Source organism: Muntiacus reevesi, chromosome 16, assembly GCF_963930625.1.
Source record: "Muntiacus reevesi chromosome 16, mMunRee1.1, whole genome shotgun sequence".
Lineage (NCBI taxonomy): Eukaryota > Metazoa > Chordata > Mammalia > Artiodactyla > Cervidae > Muntiacus > Muntiacus reevesi.
The window spans coordinates 17,168,051-17,180,450 of record NC_089264.1 but is presented as its reverse complement, the minus strand read 5'-3'; the positions used below and the strand labels follow the sequence as shown (position 1 = coordinate 17,180,450).

General features: G+C 41.6%; 1 protein-coding gene across 2 annotated transcripts in view; it reads right to left on the bottom strand.

Annotated features, from left to right (window-relative positions):
• Positions 1 to 12,400, bottom strand: part of PAPSS1 (3'-phosphoadenosine 5'-phosphosulfate synthase 1) — a 110,580-nt gene that overhangs the window by 44,387 nt on the left and 53,793 nt on the right. For both annotated transcript variants that reach the window (XM_065907159.1, XM_065907160.1), the window contains exons 7-9: positions 11,945 to 12,056; positions 7,928 to 8,133; positions 6,222 to 6,357 (exon numbers count right to left, since the gene is read on the bottom strand). In XM_065907159.1, the coding sequence (XP_065763231.1) occupies positions 6,222 to 6,357; positions 7,928 to 8,133; positions 11,945 to 12,056 (454 nt within the window). The remainder of the gene's footprint in view (positions 1 to 6,221; positions 6,358 to 7,927; positions 8,134 to 11,944; positions 12,057 to 12,400) is intronic.

The window sequence follows — 12,400 nt, the reverse complement described above, 5'->3', positions numbered from 1 at the left end:
TCAATCCCTTATAACTATTTATCAATGAATTACCCAAATGGCTTTAACTGTCTGTAGCTGCAGACTGCATTTTCATCCCTACCATCTGGTTTCTCCACTAGAGAACTTACATGGATCAACAATGTAACAGGAGTAACTGATCCATTGGAAGCTTACACTCCCAAGGTATTGTCCCAACTAACATAACCCAACATGCATCACTATTAAATTTTCCTCCATCAATTTTCCATCAAGGATGGAAAAAGAATAATGGGCTACTATGGACCTCAACCCACTGATACTTATAGCAACTTTCAATAATTTTTCACATTCTCATCCCCATTTCCTAAAGGACAATGCATTCCCTATTGTCACACCATAACTGGTATAAAATATTTACCTTTTCACTTATAACTCCTTATGGCTTAGTTTAAGACTGAATGCTTTACCAAAGATCAGAGTTTCAACTGTGTTTGAAAATGGGACATTACCTACAAAATGACTGAAACTTACTATTAACACTTAATGATTTCCATTTCTTTCTAGCCCTCTGTCCTCATTCCTGGGATGCCTGTGCGTGCATGTGTTAGTTGCTGAGTCACGTCCAACTCTCTGTGACCCCATGGACTGTAGCCTGCCAGGCTCCTCTGTTCATGGTATTCTCCAGGCAAGAATACTATGATTTCCATCTCTTTCTAGTCCTCTGTCTTCATTTCTGGGAAAGGACCAGTAATTCTATTATTTTGACTTATAGAAAGTACACTGTGAAGCTGCCGAGGAAAAGCAAACTTTTTCCTTCAAGAGCTGGAGTGAATATTTTATGCTTTTCAGGCTATAGGGTTTCTGCTGCAACTACTCACCCCTGCACAAATAGTGCAGAAACAGTCACAGACGATGCATAAACGAGTGAGTGTGGATATTTCCCAATAAAACTTTATTTACAAGAACCAGCAATAGGCCAGATCTGGCCTGCAGGCTGTAATTTACTGCCCTCTCAAAGACAAATGAAATTTGGGTGATAGAAGTAAAAGCACTGTAGCCAAGCCACCTGGTGAGATCAAAAGTGTGGAAGCAGGAAGGCAGATGTGTCCGAGGACATGAATCATCCATTTTGTCAAAGATGGATACGAAGCCTAGCATGTGATATCATGTAGCATTCTGGAACACAGGTTAGGAAGGATACTGCATTCCAAACAGAGGTTGTGCATTTATCAGCCATATCTCACAGAGAACTGGCCTAGTAGACTGTGCAGGACTGATGTGGGTAAGAGTCAGGGGGTGGAGTGGGAGACAGCAAAACCAGAAGGCTGCTGCAGAGAAACATGTGCCCCACATTTTCCATATAAAATAAACCATCCTCCAGCCTTCCATTGTCTCTGCTCACTCAATCTATTCCTCTCCCAGCATACAGTCAGGCTCCTGTGACTGATCACAGCCTACACACTGTGAGTGGGGGTCACATACCCTAACACAGGTGCTACCCTCGAAACATGGGAGACCTGGGTTCAATCCCTGGGTCAGAAAGATCCCCTAGAAAAGGGAATGGTTACCCACTCCAGTATTCGTGCCTGGAGAATTTCATGAACAGAGGAGCCTGGCAGGCTACAGTCCATGGGGTCACAGAGTCAGACACAAATGACTAACACATACATACAAATGAAATACTGAAGAAAATTTGGAGAGGAAAAAACCAACTGAAACGCATGATCTTAATATAATTGGTTTTGGTTTTTTGCAGAGTCTCCTAGTTTTTCTCCTTATGCATACATTTTTACACAGATGTGATCAAATGCGTATGACATTTTATACTCTGCTTGGCCCATTTTAGTCTAATCACCTGTTTCTGACATCTTGTAGTCCTCTCAGAACCATAAGGTTCACTGCTGGGTCCTATGACATTCTTTCTTTACAGGCTCATTCAGGAAACTTACCCCTCTGCCTGGATTCAATTACCATGTGCATACAGATGGCTTCTGTTAGCTGCATCTCTAAGTCCTGACCTTCCAACTCATCAGTTACAGAGACTTATTACTCAAAACGTTTCAATAGATATTGCTCATTACTGCTCCCACCCCCTCAGTTCCTCCACCTTCACTATAACCCGAATATTTCAAACCAAAAGAGGGCCCAGCTCCCCGGGCTTCTATATTTCATGCCTAAGTAAGGAAGAATCCCACAGTACAGCTTCTCTCCCTCTCCTCTGCATTCAATACCATCCAGGAGCCAACACATCATGTTAAGTATAGTCTGATCCCTTCCCTGCAGCAGGTGGAAGGGGAAGAAGACAGTGGGGAAGGTTCTTCTGAGGATGCATGGACATGTGATGGGGAAGGATGGCACCAGGAGTGCTTTCTGGTGGTGGAAGGAGAGCGGACCCCGACCCCCTGGATACAGGCAGGACCCAGGCTGCCTGACTGAGCATCACGGCCCTGGAACATAACGCGGCATGCTGAAAACACCTGAGCTGGGCCCCTGTGCTGCAGTTTCTCAGCAAAGGGCCCAGGGATGGCAGCAGGTTCGCAGCAGAGCTGCTGTGAGCAACGAATGGACTGGTCAGCAGGGGAGTGCTCCAAACTCTTTCCCCCAGATTTCTCAGAACTGCACTTCGCTGCCCAGCCCACAGGCAGAGTCCTGGACTGCATCCCAACCACTAAACCCCGAATTACAACATCTTCCTGCTTCCTTCCTTTCAACTTCTCTGAAAACTGTCCTACATACAGCACTAATTAATCACCCGTCTCTCCAGTCCTAGGCAAGCTCTATTATCTGCCATTTTACCCCAAAACTGTAAGAACAGGCATTTCTGAGTTTCCTCAAATTAATGTAGCAGCTGAACAAGAGAGTCCTGACAATAGTGCCACAGCTGGAGGGGGAGGCGGAAAGGTGAGGGCACACTATGTTTGTTTTTGTGGGAGATTTTTTAAGAGAGTTGGAAACAACAACAACAACAAAATGAGTTTGATCCCCCTCCTCCCTCAGGCCAGTCATAAATCACCAGTTTTTCTTTTACTTAAACTGCTCATGAGGGAATTAAAAAAAATCCACAAGACAAAGATAGGCCACTTGAGTAAATATGAATAGACTAGAATTTTTCACAAACAGGGACTCTCATACCCGAAACATGGCCATAAGTTGTTTTCTCTCTTGAGACTAAAAGTGCTTTCAAATTAACGTGAAAAGTAACGTTGAATATAAAGCTTTTTGCGAAACAGACTCTGCACTGTCTGCTCTGCGTTCACCTTCCCCTCTAGTCCATGTCTCTGGTGTGTGTGCGCGTGTGCAGGTGTGTGTGCGTGTACACGTGTGTGTGCCCACATGTGTGTCCAGGGGCAGGGGGAGGGCTGTACTCCTACATCCCCAGGGCAGACACCAACAGGCAAGCAGAGGACGGAGGAGAAAACATGTGCCCAGTAGCATCCTGCCCCAGCATGGTGACCACAGCCGTGCCCACACCCCCGACAACCATCTCCTGCCTGCTGCCCCTCCCCGCAGCGCCAGTCTTCTCCTACCCCACTTAAGAAACAATGTCAGGAATGGTAATACTACCCCAAACTGCTAGTCCCCAGATGCCTCGTCATTCCCTGGCAGCTGCCTTAACCTTGACCACTCATCTTTAAATACTCACTTTGTCAGACAACGCTCACAGCTTCATCTGAGTGTCCCCTGACCCGGTTGACAGAGGCTCCACCACCCAACCTCAGATCGTAGCATCTCCTGCTCCTTGCCTTGTGGCAGCTCCTTCAGAGGCAGACGATCTGCCTCTGCCTCAGCTTCCTCATGTATCTATCATTCCCAACTTTGCCCAAGATATATTTCTGCTGTTTTTATCAATTCATTTAAAATATGGTCTGGTTCAATAAGCTCTACAAGGCTTTTTCAGATTTATTCAGCACTGTGCTAGCACACACTAGCTTGAAAGAAATTATGTCAATGTTTCCCTTTGTAACCCACCAGGACTCCACTGTGTATAACAAACGCTAACTTGGCTCTTCATTGGCTTACGTGAAATTCATTCTTTCCAGGATACTGGTCAGTCATCAGTGGTTCAAAGAACCTGCCCCCTGGAACCATGACACCTTGCAGTCACTGATGTGGGTGTCAGTGATTTCCCAATCCCTCCAGCTACAGAATGGTTTAGAAACACCAAAACTGACCATATCAATGTGCACAGGACAATAGCCCACACAGGGTAATCAGAGTTCTTCTACTAGATGACCGGGGGAAGAGGATGAGGAGGTTAAAAAGGAATCCGGGAAGAGGATGAGGAGGTTAAAAAGGAATCCTAAGTAAAAGAAAAAAAAGAATTTCCTCTTTTCTCTCCCTTGAATTATGATTTGTACCCACAAGTAGATGACTTGTTACTGGCTTCCGGAAAGAGTGAATAAGAACTATAAAGGAAGATGCTCAATCTGTTGTTTATTTGCTTTAGTCTAAAATGGAAAAGTAAACAAAATAACACCCCACCATCCTTTTTGCTTGATTTAAGGCTAATAACTGGCTCCCAGCTACTTTAAACAAAAGTTGCAATCTCTCATTATGCAACAAATTATCTAAATGATTTAAAATGTTTGGCCCCACAAGGAAGAATGCAAAACAGATGTAACATAAAGTCTCTGATTATGAATGATAATTTCATGATAAGACCCTTCAACAGTGCCAAAAAATTATTTATTAACATGAGCTCCTGATATAAATTATTTTGGGAAAAAAAATAAACGAGCAGGTCTCAGCAAGTCCTCAGTTAAACATGTTCTTATTTATCAGAAAAAAAGAGGTCTATACATGTTAAATTATCAGATGCTTCTGGTCGCAAACAAGATAAGACTCAACTAGAAGTGTCTTCCATAACTCAAACATGCATTAGGTCTTTGAGTAAGAAATGTGGAGAGAGAGGACTCGAGGTTGATCAGAAACCAAACAATATACGATTCTCACAGATTCTCATAGTTACAAAATGGCTGCCAGAGCTCCAAACACTGAACCCTTACATGACCACATCCGAAGCAAGAGGAAAAGGAAGGATGGAAAAAGGTAACTTTCTGTCCTAAGCCTGATTCTCTTTAGAAAGGAAAACCTTTCCCAGAAGCCCCTCTTCCTTACACCTCAAAGGCCAAAACAGACTTACCGTGGACCTTTAAGTCACAGGCTGACAAAAGGGAATGAGGCAGCATCACTGACTTAGAGCAGTCATGATGCAGTCCCTACGACTGTGCCCGAAACATGTCAGCAGACGAGAAGAAAACAAGCTGCTATACAAGCAAGCAGCGAGTGTCACAGAGAAATCTCTGCACAAGAGGCTCAGGCCAAACATGCGCTTCAAATTCAGAGGTGAGGGATAAAACTCAGAAACAGACATGTGGTCCTACACTATCAAATACTCTGAGGTGTCTAAGCAGGAAATGTGAGTGAATGAGGCAGGCCGCTGAGGCCCGTGGAGAACTGAAGGGGTGTGTCCAGATTACATCTCCAGTTCCTGATCCATTTCATGTCATATCGAATATCAGCAAACTAAAATAGAGCTATCTCCTCAATTTCTACACAGAAGTTATTTCAAAAAGTAGCACCCATGCTTAGGGATTAACCATTTCTGGAGTGAGAATTCATAAGTAGTATGATTATAAGAGGCTCCAAATTCTTCAGACCTTAAAAAAGCCTCCCAAAATCTACAGCAAACACTGTGGCACTGTCGGTACCAGTATAAACACATTATTTACCTACCTTTGTGTAAAAGACCTGCTAATCACAGATGTCTAATATAAAAATCCCTGTCCTGGGATACTTTCTAAGGCAGCATTATAAAGAAGAGTTCCTACAGACTCTCTACTTCCACAGCTCCACTTCATCCTAATTCAGAAATCTGAAATCACTGTTAAGCTACTCTTCAATAACTTTTTCTGTTATTTTCTGACTGTCTCTCTCTAATACACCATAAACTCCTGTTGACTTATGAATACTCAGTACTTGGCACTCCAGCACATACAACATGTGAACAACGAACACTTGATGAATGAACAGTGAATGTGTTATTGCTGTTCTATTGTTTCCTGCAGAATAGGAGTGAACTACACAGGTGGATTCAGACTGATTATAATAGCTTTCCTTACATATTCCATTGCTAACTACCCTTATCTTTACTCCTCAATCTGACATTTTAGTAAGTATTAGAAAAAATCCTTATGAACTTCCCCATCAAGCAGAGACTCCAAGTAGTCCCATGTGAGATAATCAGATCCATGTCTTACCTGCATTCATATCTTTAAACTTCTGCTTTAGCTCAGTAGGAGTAAAACGATACTGATCAAGACCATCATTCCAATAAATTCGGTCCAAGACCTGAAGATCTCCTCCAATCAGCCAATCTCCTTGTTCCATAACCATCTAATGGCAAGAGAAAGAAAATAACTTTTTAAACAGGAATCAAGATCGAAATAAGTAAGAACATTTCTCTCACACGAGTTATATATACCTATAAATTATCCTCATCTTAAGGTTAATGGTTGGATAAGGAAATGGCAACCCACTCCAGTATTCTTGCCTGGAAAATCCCATGGATGGAGGAACCTGGTAGGCTACAGTCCATGGGGTCACAAAGAGTCGGACACGACTGAGTGACATCATTTGCTTTAAGGTTAATGGTAAATCTGTTTGGCTTATCAACTGAACTGGGAATGAGAGATGCTGTAGAATCAGAATACATTTTATAATTCACAAAGGATTTGTGATACAGCTAACATATTTGCATATGAAATGCAGACAAACTCGAAATGAATAATTGTAACTTTTTAAGTAACAAAAACATTCTTTTAATTGTTGCTGCATGTTGATTAACAGAAAAATGGGTCACTCTGCCCTCTTGGTGTTTTCCAATCCTAAACTTTTGAGCAATTAAAGTAATGATCATGAGAAAAGACAGGAGAAACCAGAGGAATACCAGCCAGTGATAAATGTTACAGAGAAAACAAACAGGGCACTGGAACACAGTGTCCAGGGAATAGAGTGAATGGCATTTAAGGACAAAGGAGTCAGTATACCTCAGGTCCCCTACCAACGACTTAGCTCCCCTACCAACAATCAGACTGAATGTGAGCTCCCTGGAGTGGAAGTGTGGCACCTTAAACACTGGACTGCCAGCAAAGTCCCACATCTGCCCATTTTTAAAATTTAGTTGCTCTTTTTTGTCCTACAGAAGATAATGAAATAAAATTTAGCACACTCCCATGATTTAAACAGACACTATATAAATTTTCTAGATATACAGAGCTACTAAAATTTCACTTAGGCCTTTTTTTTTTTTGGTTGCACCATAAAGCTTGTAGGATCTTTGTTCCCTGATCAGGGATGGAACCCAGGCCCAGCAGTGAAAGCGCCGAGTCCAAACCTCGGGACTGCCGGGGAAACTCCCTCACTTAGCTCCTTACAGTTCAAAGTCTACTTTAAAACAAAGGGCAGAAATGTGACTTCAGTGATAATATTTCACATACAATACATGAAATAACATGAGACCCTTTGAGGAGACTAAAATTTCACTGTTTGCATACCAGAAACACAATGTCCAGCTTAGATAAAATCGCCCTGCTGTGGGCTCCCATAGATAGCATCCTGCCCTCACATCCGACCTATAAAAACAAGATCGGTATCTGCTCCACCACCAGATAGCACATACCAAGCAGAAAAGGACTGTGCCTGCCATGCACCTCAGCCCTATGTTCCCAGCCCTGGGACCTAGCTCAGGGCTGGTGTACAGGAGGTGTTTAAACAATATTTGCTGGAATCTGTCTGCACCAAAATGACAAGCCCGCATGCTCATCACACGAATATAAGTTCCAGCCTTGATTCTGCAAAATATTAACCGTTCCTATGGCACAGATGATATACAGGTAACGCCTCACATTTCAGCACAAGCCTCATTGGTAAATCAAGACAAAACGCGGCAAGGTTTACTCAGGACCTTGATATAGGGGTGGTTCTTGCATGTTGTTCCCCACTGCCGGGCACAGCGCTCCTCCTTCCTGTGCTCAAAAAACTCTGGATTTCGAAGAATGGCCACCCGGCGGCCCTCATACATCAGAGCAAAGGCCGTGCAGCCGTCCAGCCTGTCTTTGTCTTCCTGAGTAGCTGTCAGGACTATAGGTACTGACAGGTTAATGACACCCCCTGCAGGGCACAAAAGAAGATAAAGCGCACAGCTTATGTTACTCAACAGGTCTCGTATCTACCTTTCACACTTCAGCAGACACTCTTCAAACAATAAAAGGTTTACTACTCCAGTGATATGTTCTATTGGCACCTGGCACAGAAAATCAGACAGAACAAGCAACAAATCCAGAGTTAAAATAAAAAAGAAAAACAGCAAAAATTAAGAACATCAATTGTTTGTAGCAATACTCTTCACAACCATTCATGAAACTGTCTTTAGGGGGAATAATCACAGATGTAACAAGGAAGAGCAGCTAGTTAAACCTAAATCACCAAAAATGTACGAGTAAGATCAGGAATTGTGCTTCAGGGCCCTTTCAGGACAAATACGAACCCTTGCTGATAACTACATTTCGAATGGCAAGTTACTTGAAGACACTTGCTAGACCTCGGTCTCGATCCTTGAGAAAGGAAGACAAAAACATTCAAAATGCTTTTTTAGTTTTTGATCAGAATGGAACTCCTGTCATCTGTCGCTGGTGAAGAAACAAAGGTAGTAACTAATCAGCGTCTCCATTTACACCATAATACGCTGCTGGTGAGACTGAAGGCCATTCTCGGTTCCCAACTGTTCAAGCGCTAAAAGTGTTTTCTTCTTTTCCCACTCATCATGTACACGTTAGGAAAATAAATGCATTCTCAAATTCATATGTGGATATTATTTACATATCAAAGAGAAACTTTTTTTTTTTAAATCATGGCATGCCTTCTTGGGGCAAAAGATGTTAACAAAATCAGTGATAACTGCTTAACTATTTTAAAATTACCACCACAAGGTAGAGTTCAAAATGGAAAATTAATAGACAGATTTGTACCACATCCAAGACTGAATCATTACTAAGGAGGCAGTCCACAGTAACTTTTACCATTATTTCCAAAGGAGAAAATCAAAAGGTAAAATTCAATCCTTATGTTCTTGTGATAAAGTTTCTTGAGAACAAGGATTAGGAATTACATTTTCTGGTATCTATTTTACTTCCTCAGTCAAAAGAAGTCATAACACAGAAGAATATGGTTGCAATTTTGTAAGGTTCTATGACTTCTTTTTAAATGGAAGTATTGTAGCTGACATACAATATTATGTTAGCCTCAGATGTACAACACTGTGACCCAACATTTAAATACAACATTTAAATATTTAAATTCAATATTTAAATCATCATGAAATGATCACCATAAGTCTAGTAATCATTTGTCACCATATAAAGTTATTACAGTATTATATTTATGCTAATTAGTATATGCCTGTGACTTATTTATTTTATAGCTGGAAGTTAACAATTCTTAATCCCCTTCACCTTAGCCTACTCCCACCCCCTTCCCTTCTAGCAACCATGAGTTTCTTCTCTGTATCTATGAGTCTATTTCTGTTTTGTTTGTTCTTTTGTATTTTAAATTTCACATAAGTGAAATCACTTGGAAATTTGTCTTTCTCAGTTCGACTTATTTCACTTCAACATAATAACCTCCAGGTTCATCCATGTTGCAACAAATGGCAAAGTTCTTTCTTTTTTTACAGCTGAGTAATATTCGTGTGTGTGTGTGTTTGTGTGTGTGTGTGTGTGTGTGTGACTGTGTGTGTGTGTGTGTATCTTCTTTATTCATTCACCAACTGATGGGTACTTGGGTTGATTCCATGTCCTAGTGATCATAAATAACGCTGCAGTGAACATATGGGTGCATATATCTTTGGTGGTTAGTGTTTTTGTTTTCTTCAGATAAATACCCAGAAGTGGAACTGCCAGATCAAGTGGCACTAGAGTTCTTTACTATTTAGTAATATCTCCTTTACTGTAGTAAATTAATGCTACCAACAGTATACAAAGTTTAAGGTAGCTAGAATGTAATGACAATATCCTAAATATAGATTTCTTTGGCAATTGCTTCAGTGTTTTAAAATAAAAAGAACCATCCTTTCAACCACCTAATTCAGAATTTCTAAACTTGGACACCCTGATTCCTTGTTAGAACACCTGGCTTAATAAGCAAGCATGGGCTTCAGTTCAGCACAATTCAGTGCCTGTACACATTTCAAATCCTGAAAGATGATGCTGTGAAAGTGCTGCACTCAATATGCCAGCAAATTTGGAAAACTCAGCAGTGGCCACAGGACTGGAAAAGGTCAGTTTTCATTCCAATCCCTAAGAAAGGCAATGTCAAAGAATGCTCAAACTACCACACAATTGCACTAATCTCACATGCTAGTAAAGTAATGCTCAAAATTCTCCAAGCCAGACTTCAGCAATACATGAACCGTGAACTTCCAGATGTTCAAGCTGGTTTTAGAAAAGGCAGAGGAACCAGAGATCAAATTGCCAACATCCTTTGGATCACTGAAAAAGCAAGAGAGTTCCAGAAAAACATCTATTTCTGATTTACTGACTATGCCAAAGCCTTTGACTGTGTGAATCACAATAAACTGTAGAAAATTCTAAAAGAGATGGGAATATCTGACCACCTGACCTGCCTCTTGAGAAACCTGTATGCAGGTCAGGAAGCAAGTTAGAATTGGACATGGAACAACAGACTGGTTCCAAATAGGAAAAGGAGTACGTCAAGGCTGTATATTGTCACCTTGCTTATTTAATTTATATGCAGAGTACATCATGAGAAACGCTGGGCTGGAAAAAGCACAAGCTGGAACCAAGGTTGCCAGGAGAAATATCAATAACCTCAGATATGCAGATGACACCACCCTTATGGCAGAAAGTGAAGAAGAACTAAAAAGCCTCTTGATGAAAATGAAAGAGGAGAGTGAAAAAGTTGGCTTAAAGCTTAACAGTAAGAAAACTAAGATCATGGCATCTGGTCCCACCACTTCATGGCAAATAGATTGGGAAACAGTAGAAACAGTGGCTGACTTTATTTTTGGGGGGCTCCAAAATCACTGCAGATGGTGATTGCAGCCATGAAATTAAAAGACGCTTACTCCTTGGAAGGAAAGTTATGACCAACCTAGATAGCATGTTAAAAAGCAGAGACATTACTTTGCCAACACAGATCCATCTAGTCAAGGCTATGGTTTTTCCAGTAGTCATGTATGGATGTGAGAGGTGGACTATACAGAAAGCTGAGCGTCAAAGAATTGATGCTTGAACTGTGGTTTTGGAGAAGACTCTTGAGAGTCCCTTGGAGTGCAAGGAGATCCAACCGGTCTATCCTAAAGGAGATCAGTCCTGGGTGTTCATTGGAAGGACTGATGCTAAAGCTGAAACTCCAATACTTTGGCCACCTCATGCAAAGAGTTGACTCACTGGAAAAGACCCTGATGCTGGGAGGGATTGGGGGCAGGAGGAGAAGGAGATGACAGAGAATGAGATGGCTGGATGGCATCACCGACTCGATGGACATGAGTTTGCATAAACTCCAGGAGTTGGTGATGGACAGGGAGGCCTGGTGTGCTGCGATTCACGGGGTCGCAAAGAGTTGGACAAGACTGAGCGACTGAACTGAACTGAACCGCTTCGGAAGAGGCTTTCTACCGTGACCAGGTAGATATGGAATAGGGAAAACTGTATTCGTTTTTTAAATCCATTTTCAGCCCTAACCCCCAGGTTGTCCTTCCCCCCTACAATAAATCACAATCAGGAAAACTAAAACTGTAAAGACGATCTCAGGATATACTTAAAATATTCAGTACTGATATAATTTAGTCTTAAAGTACTATCTCCAATTAGGACGTTACCAGTACTTTCTCTAAACAGTGATCAATCCCTGCAAGTATGTGCCTTCTTTTCCACACTCAATGCACCTAAATGTCCAGTCTTACCATCCAGAAGGCAATCGAAATGAAGACACTGCAAGTACTCCCTCTCTCTCATAAAGCCATTCAGTGGGGTTGCCCAGCCTTCTGCCAAAACCTGCACCCACTGCATATCCACCTGTGAAGGAGACAGTAAAGAACAATGCTCTGTCTCATGTACTCACGAACAAAAGCAGCAATGGTTTTCTGCAGTTTCGTTTTGAAAGTAACGGTAACAAACTTGTCAAGAATGAATTAGGTTATACAAATCTAATAAACAACAAGGGCACTAAGAAAACACACGTTTTCCTTAATAAATTTAAATAACATTTCTAGTAAGAATAGCATCTCCCAAACCAGCATTCCTCAAACTTTAATACATGTAAGAAACCTCTGGAAGACTTGTTAAGTGAAGATGGCTCCACACCAGTTTCTGATTTAGCTGGTTTCTTATGGGGGACAAAGATTTGTATTTTTAACAGG